The following is a 12,619-nucleotide window of genomic DNA, read 5'->3' as shown; positions in this document are numbered from 1 at the left end:
CTAATGCCTTACACTTGAGCTAATGTTTTCTAATTACATCTAATGTTTTCTAATTATTTTCTAATCAAATGTCACCCTCCCACCTTCCTCCCAAGGGCCTGGCACAATCCCAGGCACCTGGAAGGAGCTCAGCCACAGTCATGGAGCGGTCTAGTATACCACCCCGCCTCCCCATATCTCAAACATCACACCCTGCTAGTGTAGACAAGGGAAACCTCAAGTGCCCAGGGAAGGAAAACACCTTGCCCAGGGAGTGGCCAAGGGCAGACCTGGGGTCCAAGTCACCCATGTCCCAGATGAGGGCAGCCTGCATGCCATACAGCTGCTCCCTTTCACAAGGGGCAGTGGGGGAAACTGAGGTACAGAACCTCTAAGTGAGAGCATTTCATCTGAGCTCATACAGTCAGCCAGCCATGTGTGCCAAGACCTTTATTCTGGCTGCCCTGCATGCCAATCCTCTTGTCCCTGAACAGTCAGCGAGAAACCACAAAAACCCAAGATAGCCAGGCCTTGCAATCATTGCCTGGAGCTGCACCTGCACCCATGGCCCGGGAAGGGAGGGATAAGCAGGCCAGAATGGAGAACACGTACTTGTTGAAGAGATTGAGGCCGATCCTGTAGTGCCGCCTCTGAACCACATCGTTGTTGAAGGCTGGTGAGTCCCAGCTGTGCCTGGTCTCTCGCTGGTAAGTCTGCTTGCACAGGCCAGTGGCTGGAGGTTCCCTCAGGCTGTCCCGAGAGGAAGAGCCCGAGCTGCAGTTGATGGTCTCATTGGAATTACTGGAGCTCTCGAGGCTCTCATTGTCTCCACCATCAGAGTTCTCTCCTGCTGCCTCGCACTTCCCCAACCTCCGACCCCCAGCCACACCACTGGGCCCAGTACCACTGTTGGGAGCTGGTGGCAGGGGCCCTGGTGGGGCTGGGGCTGGGCCCTCAGGGGCTGGGTAATGGCGGTGTGGGATTGGGGCCCTGCTCGGTGGCCCCTTGTGCTTCAGGGTCCCGTGGGGGCTGCAGCCATCAGCCTCGTACACCAGCTGCCGGTGGACAGAGCCGCGGTCTGAGCGGTCACTCAGGTCCACAGAGCTGTCACTAGGAGGCTCAATGGTGAGCAGGGGCAGGTGGGCAGCCCGCAGCCGGAAATCCCGACACTCTAGGCACCCAGGAGCCCTGCGAGCACCTTCCTCACGGCTCCCATCTTCCCGGGTCCCTGGTGGCACTGGTGGAGGAACTGGTGGCAGAGGAGCTGGTGCCCAGAACTCAGGCCGGCCCTGGGGTGGGGGCTCTGTACTGGGCAGTCGTTCGGGGGACTGGGGTGGAACTGGGTCATCCAGGTACAGGGGAAGATCGCTGAAGGATGTGGCTGAGCTGTCCTCTTGCTGTTCCTTGGACTCCCGCTTCTCCAGCTGACCTGATCCTGGCTCCTCAGACATGGGCCCCGACGGGTGGCAGTTTAGGGCCTCGTCGATGGATTCAGCCAGAGACTTGACCTGCATGGGCGAGGGGGTGGGAAGACAGGGAAAGAAGGAAAGGAAAAGAAAGAAAGAAAGGAAAGAAGGGGAACGAATGGCGGAAGGGTGGGAGCAGAGGAGGGAAGGAAGGAGGAGTCTGCCTGGGGGCTTGGCCAAGAAGGCGAGACCCCCCCTGCTCCTCCCAGACAGACAGGGGTGTTGCGCTGAGCTCACAGCTGCTGGGAATAACTGTGCTCACAGTTCCCATGGCAAATACCCCAATCTGTCCTTTATGTTCCTGTTGACTTAGGCCAAATTGTATCCTCTCTCTGATTCAAGTCACATTTCTGCCTTTGTTATTGCCATTCACCCCCAACCTATTCACCCACCCCCAGGGAAAACGAAAATTCTAGCTTCCTCCAGGCTGCCAGAGCTGTCTGGGTGATGCCATCTCAAGAAATCCATCCTGGGCCTAGCACGATGGCTAAGTGGTTAAATCCTCGCCTTGTAACTTCCAGGATCCCATACGGGTGCCTGGCTGCTCCACTTCCCAGCCAGCTCCCTGATTGTGCCCTGGGAAAGTGGTAGAGGATGGCCAAAGCCTTGAGCGCCTGCACCCGCATGGCAGACCCAGAAGAAGCTCTAGGCTCCTGGCTTCGGATCGGCTCAACTCTGGCTGTTGCAGCTACTTGAGGAGTGAACCAGTGGATGGAAGATCTTTGTCTCTCCTTCTCTCTGTAAATCTGCCTTTCCAATAAAAATAAGTAAATCTTAAGAAAGAAAAGAAAAGAAAAGAAAAAGAAATCCATCCTACTTGGCTGTGAGAGCCTGGATCACGGCTTGGAAACAACTCTACCTCCCCCATGGCATCCAGTTGCCCACGCACACCCTTTATGGTCTGCTACCTTCTGGTGGTCAGACTGTTAGGCACCACACTGCAACAGAGTCAACCTCTATGACCAACGACAGGTGGCAGAAGTGCAGTTGTATCACTTCTGAGATCAACCTGTAAGATACTGCAAGTCTTCAATGGCTGCGAGCCCACTCTACAATTTAGACTGAAGCTTCATGGGAGATCTCATGTCAGAACTCCCCAGCCAAATCCCCCACCACCCAGGCTCTAGCCCCCTAGCTCTCAGCAACTGGATGAGATAGTAAATGATAAGGTAATAAAAGTTTAAGCCCAGAGTCTAAGGGCAGATTTAAGCAATTAAATTTGGGAGTAGGTGGGTAATGTGTTACTCAGTGACACATAACTTATACACTCTTCATTAGACTGAATAGCACTGAGAGCTGGGACATAGCCTGGTTGCTCCCACCAACAGCAATATAAGCCTTCCTAGTTCCCTTAGAAGAATGCTCCTCTGCAGTCTCCTGAGTCCCCAAGGTCCTGGAAGTGGTCCTTTCTCTTGGCTGTGAGCACACTTGGAGGACACAGTCATATACCACGTATGCCTGTCATTTCCTCCTGGATCAGGCGATCCTTGGCTACAAGGACCAAGGTCAATTCCTCAGACTCAATCTCCTTGTTTGTAAAACTGGGGATAATCATCAGGACTCCATTTGGGGGCAGCCACAGCACCTGGTATATAGAAGGAGCGTGTGACCTATTCATTACACTTTTCATTTGCTAGCAGACTGTGGTCCAAGTACTGAGAACACTCATTTTTCTTATCTGTTTCTATACACCCACAGTTTACCTGTTTTGTTTTACCAATGTAAAAAAATTTTTTGATGTTGCCAATTCTTTTTCATTCACACAGTGCCAACTCAGATCGCAGCTCTTTCTTGGGATTAAATGCTGGTCAGGCAATGGCATTCAGCTTGGATGATAGGTAAACAAGAAGGAGTAGGAGGAGCCAGAGCATGGGGATGGGGAAAAAAGGCACTTTGGCCAGGGATCCTGACCTGTTTGGAGAAGGAGTCCTCAAGCTCCGTAATGTCATTGGAAAACTCTCCAGACGTGGTGACAGAGCTTCCGCCACCGTCGATGCCCCCACCGCAGGAGCCTCCATAGGGGAGCCCCCGGTCAAGCCGGTGACTCCGGGCACCAGCCATGGCACCCTCGTCCAGCGAGGCAGGCTTGCCCTCGAAGTACGCAGGGTTCTGTGCCTTCTCGTACTCCTCGAAGGAGAACTGCATACGCATGTTGGAGAGGATGATCCGGCGTGACATACGGCTTTCCGAAGCTGAGCTGCGCAGCCTCTCGAAGTTCTTGTTCATGCGGTACTGGCGAAAGGCCGTCTGGATGGTCCTGGCAGCCCTGCGGCTTAGGAAAGAGCCCCCGTACTTCCTCTCCAGCATTTCCACCTGCCAGTCAGGGTCCAGGACAACAAGGTCAGAGATTCCCAACAGCCTCCTCACCCCGACACCTTGACCACCGCCCCCCACCCGCTGAGGTCCTTTAAGCCAACTGTCAGATGCTGCCCGGCTCTGTCAGGTGTTGGGCTGGGCTCAGTGCTGTCTTTCCGCCCCCCGCCCCAACCCCTTGAAGTCCAGGTCATCCTGGTCACATTCTGGTCACATAGGCTAGGACTCTATTCTGTTTAGCTTATAGGAAGTATATGCTGATGATTTAAAAAGCAGAAAAACAACCAGAGAAGTAAAAAAAAAAAAAGAAGAAAAAGAAAAAGAATAAAGTAGTTGAGTGGCTAAATCTTCGCCTTGCAAGTGCTGGCACCTTTTATGGGTACTGGTTTGTATCCCAGCTGCTCTACTTCCCATGCAGCTACCTGCTTGTGGCCTGGGTAGAGGACGGCCCAAGGCCCTGGGACTCTGCACTCGTGTGGGACACCTGGAAGAAGCCCCAGACCTCGGGATCAGCTCAACTCCATTCTTTGCAGCCACTTGGGGAGTGAACGAGTGGACGCAAGATCTTTCTCTCTGTCTCTCCTTCTCTGTAAATCTGCCTTTCCAATAAAAATAAATAAATCTTTAAAAAAAGAAATCAAGAAAGGAAGGAAGAAATAAATAAGGAGGAGGAAAGGAAGGAATGTACAAGAGAGGAGCAGATTGAGTGAGGGAAAGAGAAGCAAGAAAAGAGGCAGGAAAATTGTTCGGCTAAATGCCAAATTCATAGACACAACCTCAGTTCATTCTGGTATATTCTTCTTTTCTTTTTCCTAAAGAGGATTTTGGCATTCCCTCTCCCCCTCAGCTCCCCCTTCTCCTGTCCTCCACTACCACCAGCCATCTTTTTTCCTTTCTTCTCTTAGCTAAACAATATACTGTATCAAGTTATGTGTGGGCTTGCCCCATGAGACTAAGGTTTTGGAGACCAGGTCCAGGGCTCATGCATCTTTGGGACCCAGACTGACAGCCCAGTGTGTGCTCGGTGCACACATGCCTCAGCAGACAGCTGTGGGGTGAGGGGTGGGGAGGGAATGAGGCCCAGTGAGGCCCAGTGAGGTCCAGTGAGGCAAAGGGTTCTGGTGCCAGTCTTCTCAACTTGAGGCCTCCATGAGCCCTCCCTCCACCCTAGATGCCCCTCCAGGGCCACAGCCAATGTGTCCCCATTCCCAGCCCCATTGCGCACCTTCTTGTCCTGCAGGTCCGTAGAGAGTTCATAGCTGTCTGATAATGCCTTGGAGCGCTTTATCTCCTCCTCCTCCTGCTTCCTCAGGGCGACACTGGCTGGCTGGAGGCGTGCCCGCTGAGCCCAGGGCAGGCCCACTCCAGCAGGGGGGCCCCCCATGTGGCTGCTGGTGGGGGGCAGCTGGCTCAGCCGGTAGGGGGGCTGGCTCCCAGGGCTATCAACCGCTGTGCTCAGGTCACTGCCTGGGGCATCACCCTCCACACTGTGGGTACGAGATAAGATGAGGCAGGATGTGGGATTGGGTGAGGGGCCTGCTGGGCCAGCTCGAGAGTGGGTGCACCAGGTCTCTGCCCCCAATCCCATCCACATCTGCTTCCGCACGGAGACATGAACCCTACTGCTTACAGGCCAGGGCGGAGTCCTAGTCCTCCAACTGTCTCCTCACAGCTCCCTGGCCTTGACCGCTCTATCCTTGGTACCCTTCGGTCTGGCCTCTCACAGCAGCACACCCTTGCACACCTCTTGCCTTCCAGGCTCTGCCACCCCAGACTTGTCCCAGTCTTCCTTGGCCAGGTCCCCTCAAGGTCCTCTTCCTCCTAACCATCCCAGACCCTCATAGCCCCTCCCTTTCCTGCCCCTCTCCCCCTCATGTCCTCATCCCCAATATGATGTGCCCCAGTTCTCCTTTCCCATTCCATCCCCAGCGCCAAGCAGGCCAGCGTGCCATCCCCTTGCAGTCCAGCCTCCTGCCCCTGCGGCCCCGCCCCTGCCCATAGCCTCCCTGTGGCCAGCTGGGCGCAGCCTCCTTCACCTCCCTCCCGCCTCCCCGTTCAGCATCCTCACAGGTACAGAGCAGCCCTGCGGGGCAGCTTCCTTTTCCTCCTCATGGCCTCCTCCTCCTCTGCTCGCCTTGGGGAGGGGACAGGGGGCTGCAGGCTGCAGAGTGACAGGCACTGGGCCCCGGCTCTTGCCTGCCCTGGTTATCCAGAGCTGTTGTTCCAGCAGACCTGCTCCCATGGTGCCATGGCAACCAGGCTGCCTGGGAACCCAGGTGGCGACAGCCCAGGCGCCCTGAGCCGACTGGGCCTGGTAAGGAGCCACAGAGGCGGGGAGAACTGAGGAGGGCGCAGGAGGGGAGGAACAACGGCAGGCACGCACGGAGGAGGCTGTGGGGGAGAATGGGTGTGGCTGGGGCTCAGAGAGCAGCCTGGCTAGGGAGTGCACAAGGTTGGGAGGGGGTGCTGCTCTTGCTGCTTAAAAGGTTCAAGGACCACTCCTCAGCCCCAAATTGGCAGACAGCAGGGAACAGGGCAGAGGTGAGCTACGGCAGGCATGTATGTGTATGGGGAGGTCCCCTAGCAGTACAGGAGCTTGAGCTGCAAGAAGCCTGCCAGCCTGGCAGCTAAGCACCTTGCACTTGGGGGCTGAGTTTGCTGGGGAGGTAGCACCCTGGAGGCTGCCACCACCCCCTCTCACTGCTGAGCTACAGCTGCCTGGGCTCCGCCCTGCTCGGAGCCCCCACCCACTGCTCGGCCTCCACCCTCCCCAGTGTAAGGCTGCCATATTGGCAGGAGGAGCAAAGCAGAAACAGGTTTGGGAGCCTGATCTCTACCTCAGATTCTCTCTCCTCTTGGGCTTCTGTGATGTCGGCTCCAAGGGACCAGACCCAACCCAGCTCATCCTGGGCATCTGAGATTCCTTTCTCCTCCCCTTCCCTGTTGAAACTTCTCAACCCCCTCCCCTCCTGGCACACAGCTCAAAGCAACTACTTGTCATTTGTATTCCTGAACCATCCATAGCTCCCAACGCCCTTTAAAGAGCCCAACTGCCTCATTCTGCCATTTAAGGCCTCTCCAAGACACACTAGCTAATGCTTATAGAAAAGTTAGGTACGTTTAACCACTTCATAAAGTAAGGAAATGCCTTACTTTATTTACTCTTCAAAACAGCCTTGTGACGTGGGAATTGTTACTTCTCTTCTCTTTACCCGTAAGGAAACTGAGGCCCAGAGAGGTTAAGTGAAAAATCTATGGTCACAAAGCTACTGATGACAGCATAAGGAATTAACTCCGGCAAGTCTGGCTCCAGAGCTCACACTCCGCAACAGCAAGCCATACTGCAGGATTGGCTGCCAGCCCCTACTCTGTCTATCCTCTAGCCCGGCCCATATCCTGTTTCTCCCAAATGCACCTCTTCATGCCACCTCAAAACGGCGCATGCGCTACCTTCCACCTGATATTCGACCTCCATCATCTCTGTCATCTGCAATTTGAAATATGCCCTCAAATCCCAGTTCTGTAAAAATTGAGGTCACATGTCTCGAGCCATAAAGGATCGCTAATCCTGACTGGAGTGCCCTCACAAAGCACGTCTGTCCTTTTTATGGCACAAGTTTAGTGTGCCACATTTGTCTTCATGAGTTTGTGTTCATATTTGTGTTTATAAATCCTAGCACAGGAAGAGAATCTGGTCATCTGATGAACATGGTGCTTGGAATGGAGTAGGTGCTCAATAAAACCCTCCAGGCTAGGAACGTGCGCAGGTGGCTACTCTAATTCAATAGTATTCTCACCTGAATGTCACACCTTCTAGCTCCTCTTCCACTACATTCTCCACCCTATGGGTGGAGAGAGCTTTCCAGGTGTTTTGCTTGCCGTAGCATTCAAGATGCCAGCAATGCCAGACCAGCATGCTTTGACTCTCACCTGCCTTCTGCTCCCGATTCTGGCTCCCCACCAGCGCACGTGTTGGGAAGCTGCAGTAGCTGGATGCCTGCCACCCTCTGAGAGACCTGAACTGAATTTCTGGATCCTGGCTTGGGCCTGGCCCAGCCCCAGCTGCTGTGGGGATTTTGGTCCAACCAGAAGCCAGGAGCTGTCTCTTCTGGTCTTGCTGTTGCTCAAAAGGTTGTTTCTTTGTTTTAAATGTAAAGCCCTTCCCTAACTCCCTATAATAAACAACGCTTCACCCACTATGGACCAGACACAGTGCTAGGTGCTGGATAGACAATGGTGAGCAAGGTGCACAAGAAAGTTCCCTCAACAAAGTGACATTCCAGAGGGGGAAGCCAACTAAGCATAAGAAATGCATGTAGTGGGGTTGTAGGCTAATCCTCTGCTTGCAATGCTGGCATCCCATGTGGGCACTTGTTCAAATCCTGGCTATTCCACTTCTGAACCAGTTTCCTGCTTGCTAATGGCCTGGGAAAGCGGCAGAGGATGGCTCTAAGCTTTGGGCTCCTGGCTTTAGATTGGCTCAGTTCTAGGCTTTTGCAACCATCAACAGATAGAAGATTTCTCTCTTTCTCTCTCCTTCTATGTATCTCTGACTGACTTTCAAGTAAAATAAATGTTTTACAAAAAAGAAAGAAAGAAATGGTGAAATCAATGAAGAAATGACCATAAAAATGAAATGAATCTTTAAAAAAATGGTCAAATAAATACTATCATTTTAGGTAGGAACAGTTGTGGGAAGGTAACAAAAGAGTGCTAAAAGGCTATCTGTATCTAGAGAAAGATTTTTTTCCATGTGTTGCTTCACTCCCCAAATGCCTACAACAGCTAAGGATGAACTAGGCTGAAGCCAGGAGTGGGTGGCAGGAACCCATGTACTGAGCCACCGCCTGCTTCTTCTCAGATTAACAGGAAGCTAGATTACAAGTGGAGGGTCCAGGACTCCAACCAGGTATTCCGATATGGGATGTGCGCAACTCAAAGCAATGTCCTAACCACTGTGCTGAGCACTTGCCCCAAAGACGCTGTTTCAGAGGTGCTGGCCAAGCAAGCTCTTCTGGGAGAAATGGCATAGAGGCTCAGAGCCTTGATGAAACCCAGGGAGGGAGACACGGAGCATTTGAGACATGAGCAGTCCAGATAGAGGGCAGGGCCAGTACAAAGGCCCTGAGGAAGAACTTCACCTGGCATGTTTGCAGAAGAGCAAAGAAGCCAGTGTAGTCAGAGCAGGATGAACGAGGGAGAGGACAGTGATAGGAGACGAAACAGGGGTCCTAACGCAAAGGACACTGAGTCCAGTATCAGGGGCTTTTGTTCCAATTGAGATGAGCAGAGAAGAGACAGAATACAATTTAGGATGTTTTAGAAAGCACCATCTATAGACAGGGTGCTCACCGCGGCCATTGGTGATTCTTGACCTTAACTTAGTCTCACATTGCCTCTGCCTCTATGACCCCAACCTAGCTATACTTCCTGCTTACCCTTCCACATGTAGCTTCCATATTCCCTTCCACACATGGGCTGACTTCCAGGCCTGATTCTGTGCTACCCTAGGGCTCCTTAGTTGCCTTGATTCCCAGGGCTAGAACATTTGTTAGCTCAGTGAATTCTTGCCCCTTCCGGAACCAGGTATCATTGGTCCTATTTTACAGGTACAAGGCTCAGAGATTTGAGGAAAACTTACTCAAGGATATACCTCTCAGAAGTTAACAATACCAGGGCACAGATGCAAACTCAAGGCCCAGGCTCTTTTTATGCCATCTTATTGCCTCTCTCCCCATGCCCGGCTCTCCTTGCTGCCCCCATGCTCCTCCACAGTTTGGCCGCCCAATCCTTGAGTGCTCATCCCAGTTTGGTAGCAAATGGTAGAGCGGCAGGGAGACCTTACTGTCAGCACAGCATCCTGTGAGAGGGTCTGACCAAAAAGGAGGAGAGTGTTTGAGGCTACTGCTCCTGACATCATACTTACTGGTGAAGAAACAGATTGGGGGCATGGAATATGGAATATTTGCAATCAGAGACTGCTCAAATCACTCAGTGACATGCTTGTTGGTCACATGAGAATCCTTCCCCACACCAAGCATACCCCATGGCTGAAAACCCCTAGAAACAAAAGCACACATCCACAAACACAGGAAAAGAGACATGAATGACAAGCCCAGATACAGACACAACCCTCTGACCCCATGGTGGACACGCACCCTTGATTGAAGAGCATCCTCTTGTGGGGAGTGCAGGGTGGGGGAGACAATTAGTTGAGTTACACAAATAACCACAGTACAAAGCGGAGAGTCATCGGGGCTGGGGAACACAGGAAGTGCCGGGGGAGTGCAGGAGAGCAATCCCTTCTGCTTGGGGGTGGCTGAGTGGAATAAAAATAAACTCGCACTCACTGCACACCTGCCCTGCGTCAGGCAATTTCCACGCATTATTTCATCTGCATGGCAAACGTGAGGGGAGAAGGAGCATTCCTACTCCAGGAATAGCTAAAAGAGAAAGGCTCTGAGACAGATAGTGGTGGCCAGAGGTCTTAGGGTCAGCCAAGTGACAGGAAGGGGATGCAAAGTGCAAAGCCAGTGCTGGTTCCCTGCTGCTTTGAAGGCTTCCTGGGGAAGAAGCTTGGGAGCTTGGACTCATACCTAGGAGGAGCTGGTGGACTGGAAGAATGAGGGAACCCTGCTAAGGTGAGGAGGGGGAGAGGCAGGGTAGGGCATCCCCTAGGGATTTGAGGCCTTTTCTGGCAGAGGCACTGACAACCCCTCCCTGTCCACCCCACCCCAGGCAAGATCCTGCTCCTAATGGGAGGTCTTCTCTCCCTCCTTCTCTTGGCACTGCCCAGAGCCAGGCAGCCAGCAGGGGTTGGGATCAGGATGCAGTTACCATGGAAATGAATGGGGGCTGTTGCCATGGATACCATAAGATGAGGGCAAGAGGAAGCTAGGGATGCCGAGGACTATCCCCATGACAACTTGGGCTGGAGGGGAGGGGTGCACGTGAGAGCCAAGAAGATGAGGAGGTCAGTACACCTAGATGGGGCCAGGGGCTTTGGGCTCTGGAAGAAGACTGGCCAAGGAGACTAGAGCCAGGCTTCAGGTGGCAGTGGCTGGTGGCTGGGTAGCAGTTGGTTCTCTCTCCTCTGATAGTTTTTCAGCGAGCTGTTTTTTCTGTGGCCTGAGCCCAGTGACATGGGAATTCCAGTCATGAGCTCAGCCTGGCTCAGCACAGGGGCTGGCAGGGCAAAAGGAAGGCCCCCTAAGGGGCTAGGGGAACAATGAGCAAATGCAGACTTTCCAGACACACACACCTGACTTGGAATCTCGGCTCTACTTCTTTGTAGCTCTGACGAATCACAGTTGTAATTTGCTACATACCTACTTCTTGCTAGGTCTAGTGAGTCTGCAACTGCTAGGTTGTTCTCCCTGAAGGAGATAACCCAGATGATGAAACTGAGGTCGAGATAAGAAGGAAGTTGTCCTCAAAGCTCAATGGTGGAGCCAGGATTCAAATGCAAGCTGAGCTGAATAAAACATCTCATGCTCTGACCACTCTGGGTACTGGCCAGAGTTCTTGCCATCCAATCTCCCTGCACCTCCCCACAGTGGTATGTGAGAGGCCAAATGCCAGGTAAATATTTGTGGACTGGGTAAGCAAGGAAGCAACACAGAAAGAAACTGGAAAGATGAAGACCGAGGCCCAGAAAGTCCAAGTGACTTGCTCAATGTTGCACAGGACAAGAATTCTTACTCGCCCCTGTTCTCCCTCCCCATTCTAGGATAGTGGTCCACTCGGAGCTGCAGAAGCTCCCATGGGGGCTGGTGTTGTGGTGCAGAGGGTTAAGCTGCCACTTGAAATACCCACATCCCATATTTCAGCACTGGATGCTCTACTTCCCATCCAGCTCTGTTAATGGATCAGGAAGGTAGCAGAGGCTGGCCCAAGTGCTTGGACCTCTGGGAGGTATGGATGGAGTTTCTGGCTCCTGGCTTTGACCTTGCCCAGGTCTGGCTTGTTGCCATCATTTAGGAACATGAACCAGTGGATGGAAGATCTCTTCCCTCTTTCCAACACCTTGCCTTTCAAATAAATAAATAAATAAATAAATAAACTGCTTTTTAACAAATAAGTACCTGTGAATCTTTGCAGGACCCTGCCTCCTACCCTGCCCCGCAGGCTCCCAAATGTAGCAAATAGCAGGGTATGTGTGGTTCTGACACTACGAGAGGCTTGTCTACGGCTCCACGCCAGTGCTTATGCTCTTCTTTTGTCTCTTCTGCCCAACATGTCATGTTGTGGCACCTGTGCAGGCGAGTCCTCTCAGGGAGCACGTTTGGACTCCCTCCTCCCTTCCTGGAACCTGGCATGGTCAGCCTACTGTGAAGTCCTGTTTACAACTATGTCATGTCAGTGAGTTCTTATCACTAGCTAAATTGGGATTCTTGCAGCATCTGTCCCACAGCTCTCCCACTCCCAACCTCTCCCCCACTGCCTGGTTCTGGTGGTCAAGGGCAGTGGGCTGCTCTGCTTCACCTCTGTGGATCTGCCATGCCCATGTCAAGGACTACACAGGGCACTCAGCAACCACCCAGGCTCCCAGTCCCTAAGACAACAGAGACATGTCATGTGTGTATGAGTGTGTGATTATCCTGTCTGACATCTACCTATCACCCTGAAAGTCACAGCCCCTTCATTCTTAAAAGCTACCCACATTCAATCTTTTGATCACCAGACATATACAGGACTTCTCTCACTCGGTGTCAGATCCATAACGGTGCACACGACCTCACGTTTATACTTGCATGCACATCCGCAGGCACGTGCAGACATTGTCCTCTCCTGACTGCTGTCAAACTTTCCCCTCCCATGGCACAGACCCTCTGGCTGTTCAGCCAGTGCCGCGCCAGACA

The 12,619-nt window shown here is 52.8% G+C and overlaps 1 protein-coding gene across 4 annotated transcripts in view; it reads right to left on the bottom strand.

Annotated features, from left to right (window-relative positions):
• Window positions 1-12,619, bottom strand: part of IQSEC2 (IQ motif and Sec7 domain ArfGEF 2) — an 88,698-nt gene that overhangs the window by 18,225 nt on the left and 57,854 nt on the right. For all 4 annotated transcript variants that reach the window (XM_040998335.1, XM_040998352.1, XM_040998343.1 and 1 more), the window contains 3 exons: window positions 4,984-5,245; window positions 3,357-3,758; window positions 592-1,487 (listed from right to left, as the gene is read on the bottom strand). In XM_040998335.1, coding sequence (XP_040854269.1) covers window positions 592-1,487; window positions 3,357-3,758; window positions 4,984-5,245 — 1,560 coding nt within the window. The remainder of the gene's footprint in view (window positions 1-591; window positions 1,488-3,356; window positions 3,759-4,983; window positions 5,246-12,619) is intronic.

Source organism: Ochotona curzoniae, unplaced genomic scaffold (genome assembly GCF_017591425.1).
Source record: "Ochotona curzoniae isolate NIBS_2020 unplaced genomic scaffold, NIBS_Ocur_1.0 contig_1274, whole genome shotgun sequence".
NCBI classification, from domain to species: Eukaryota; Metazoa; Chordata; class Mammalia; order Lagomorpha; family Ochotonidae; genus Ochotona; species Ochotona curzoniae.
Note: the sequence above shows the minus strand (reverse complement) of the source record. Positions and strands in the feature narration are given on the sequence as shown.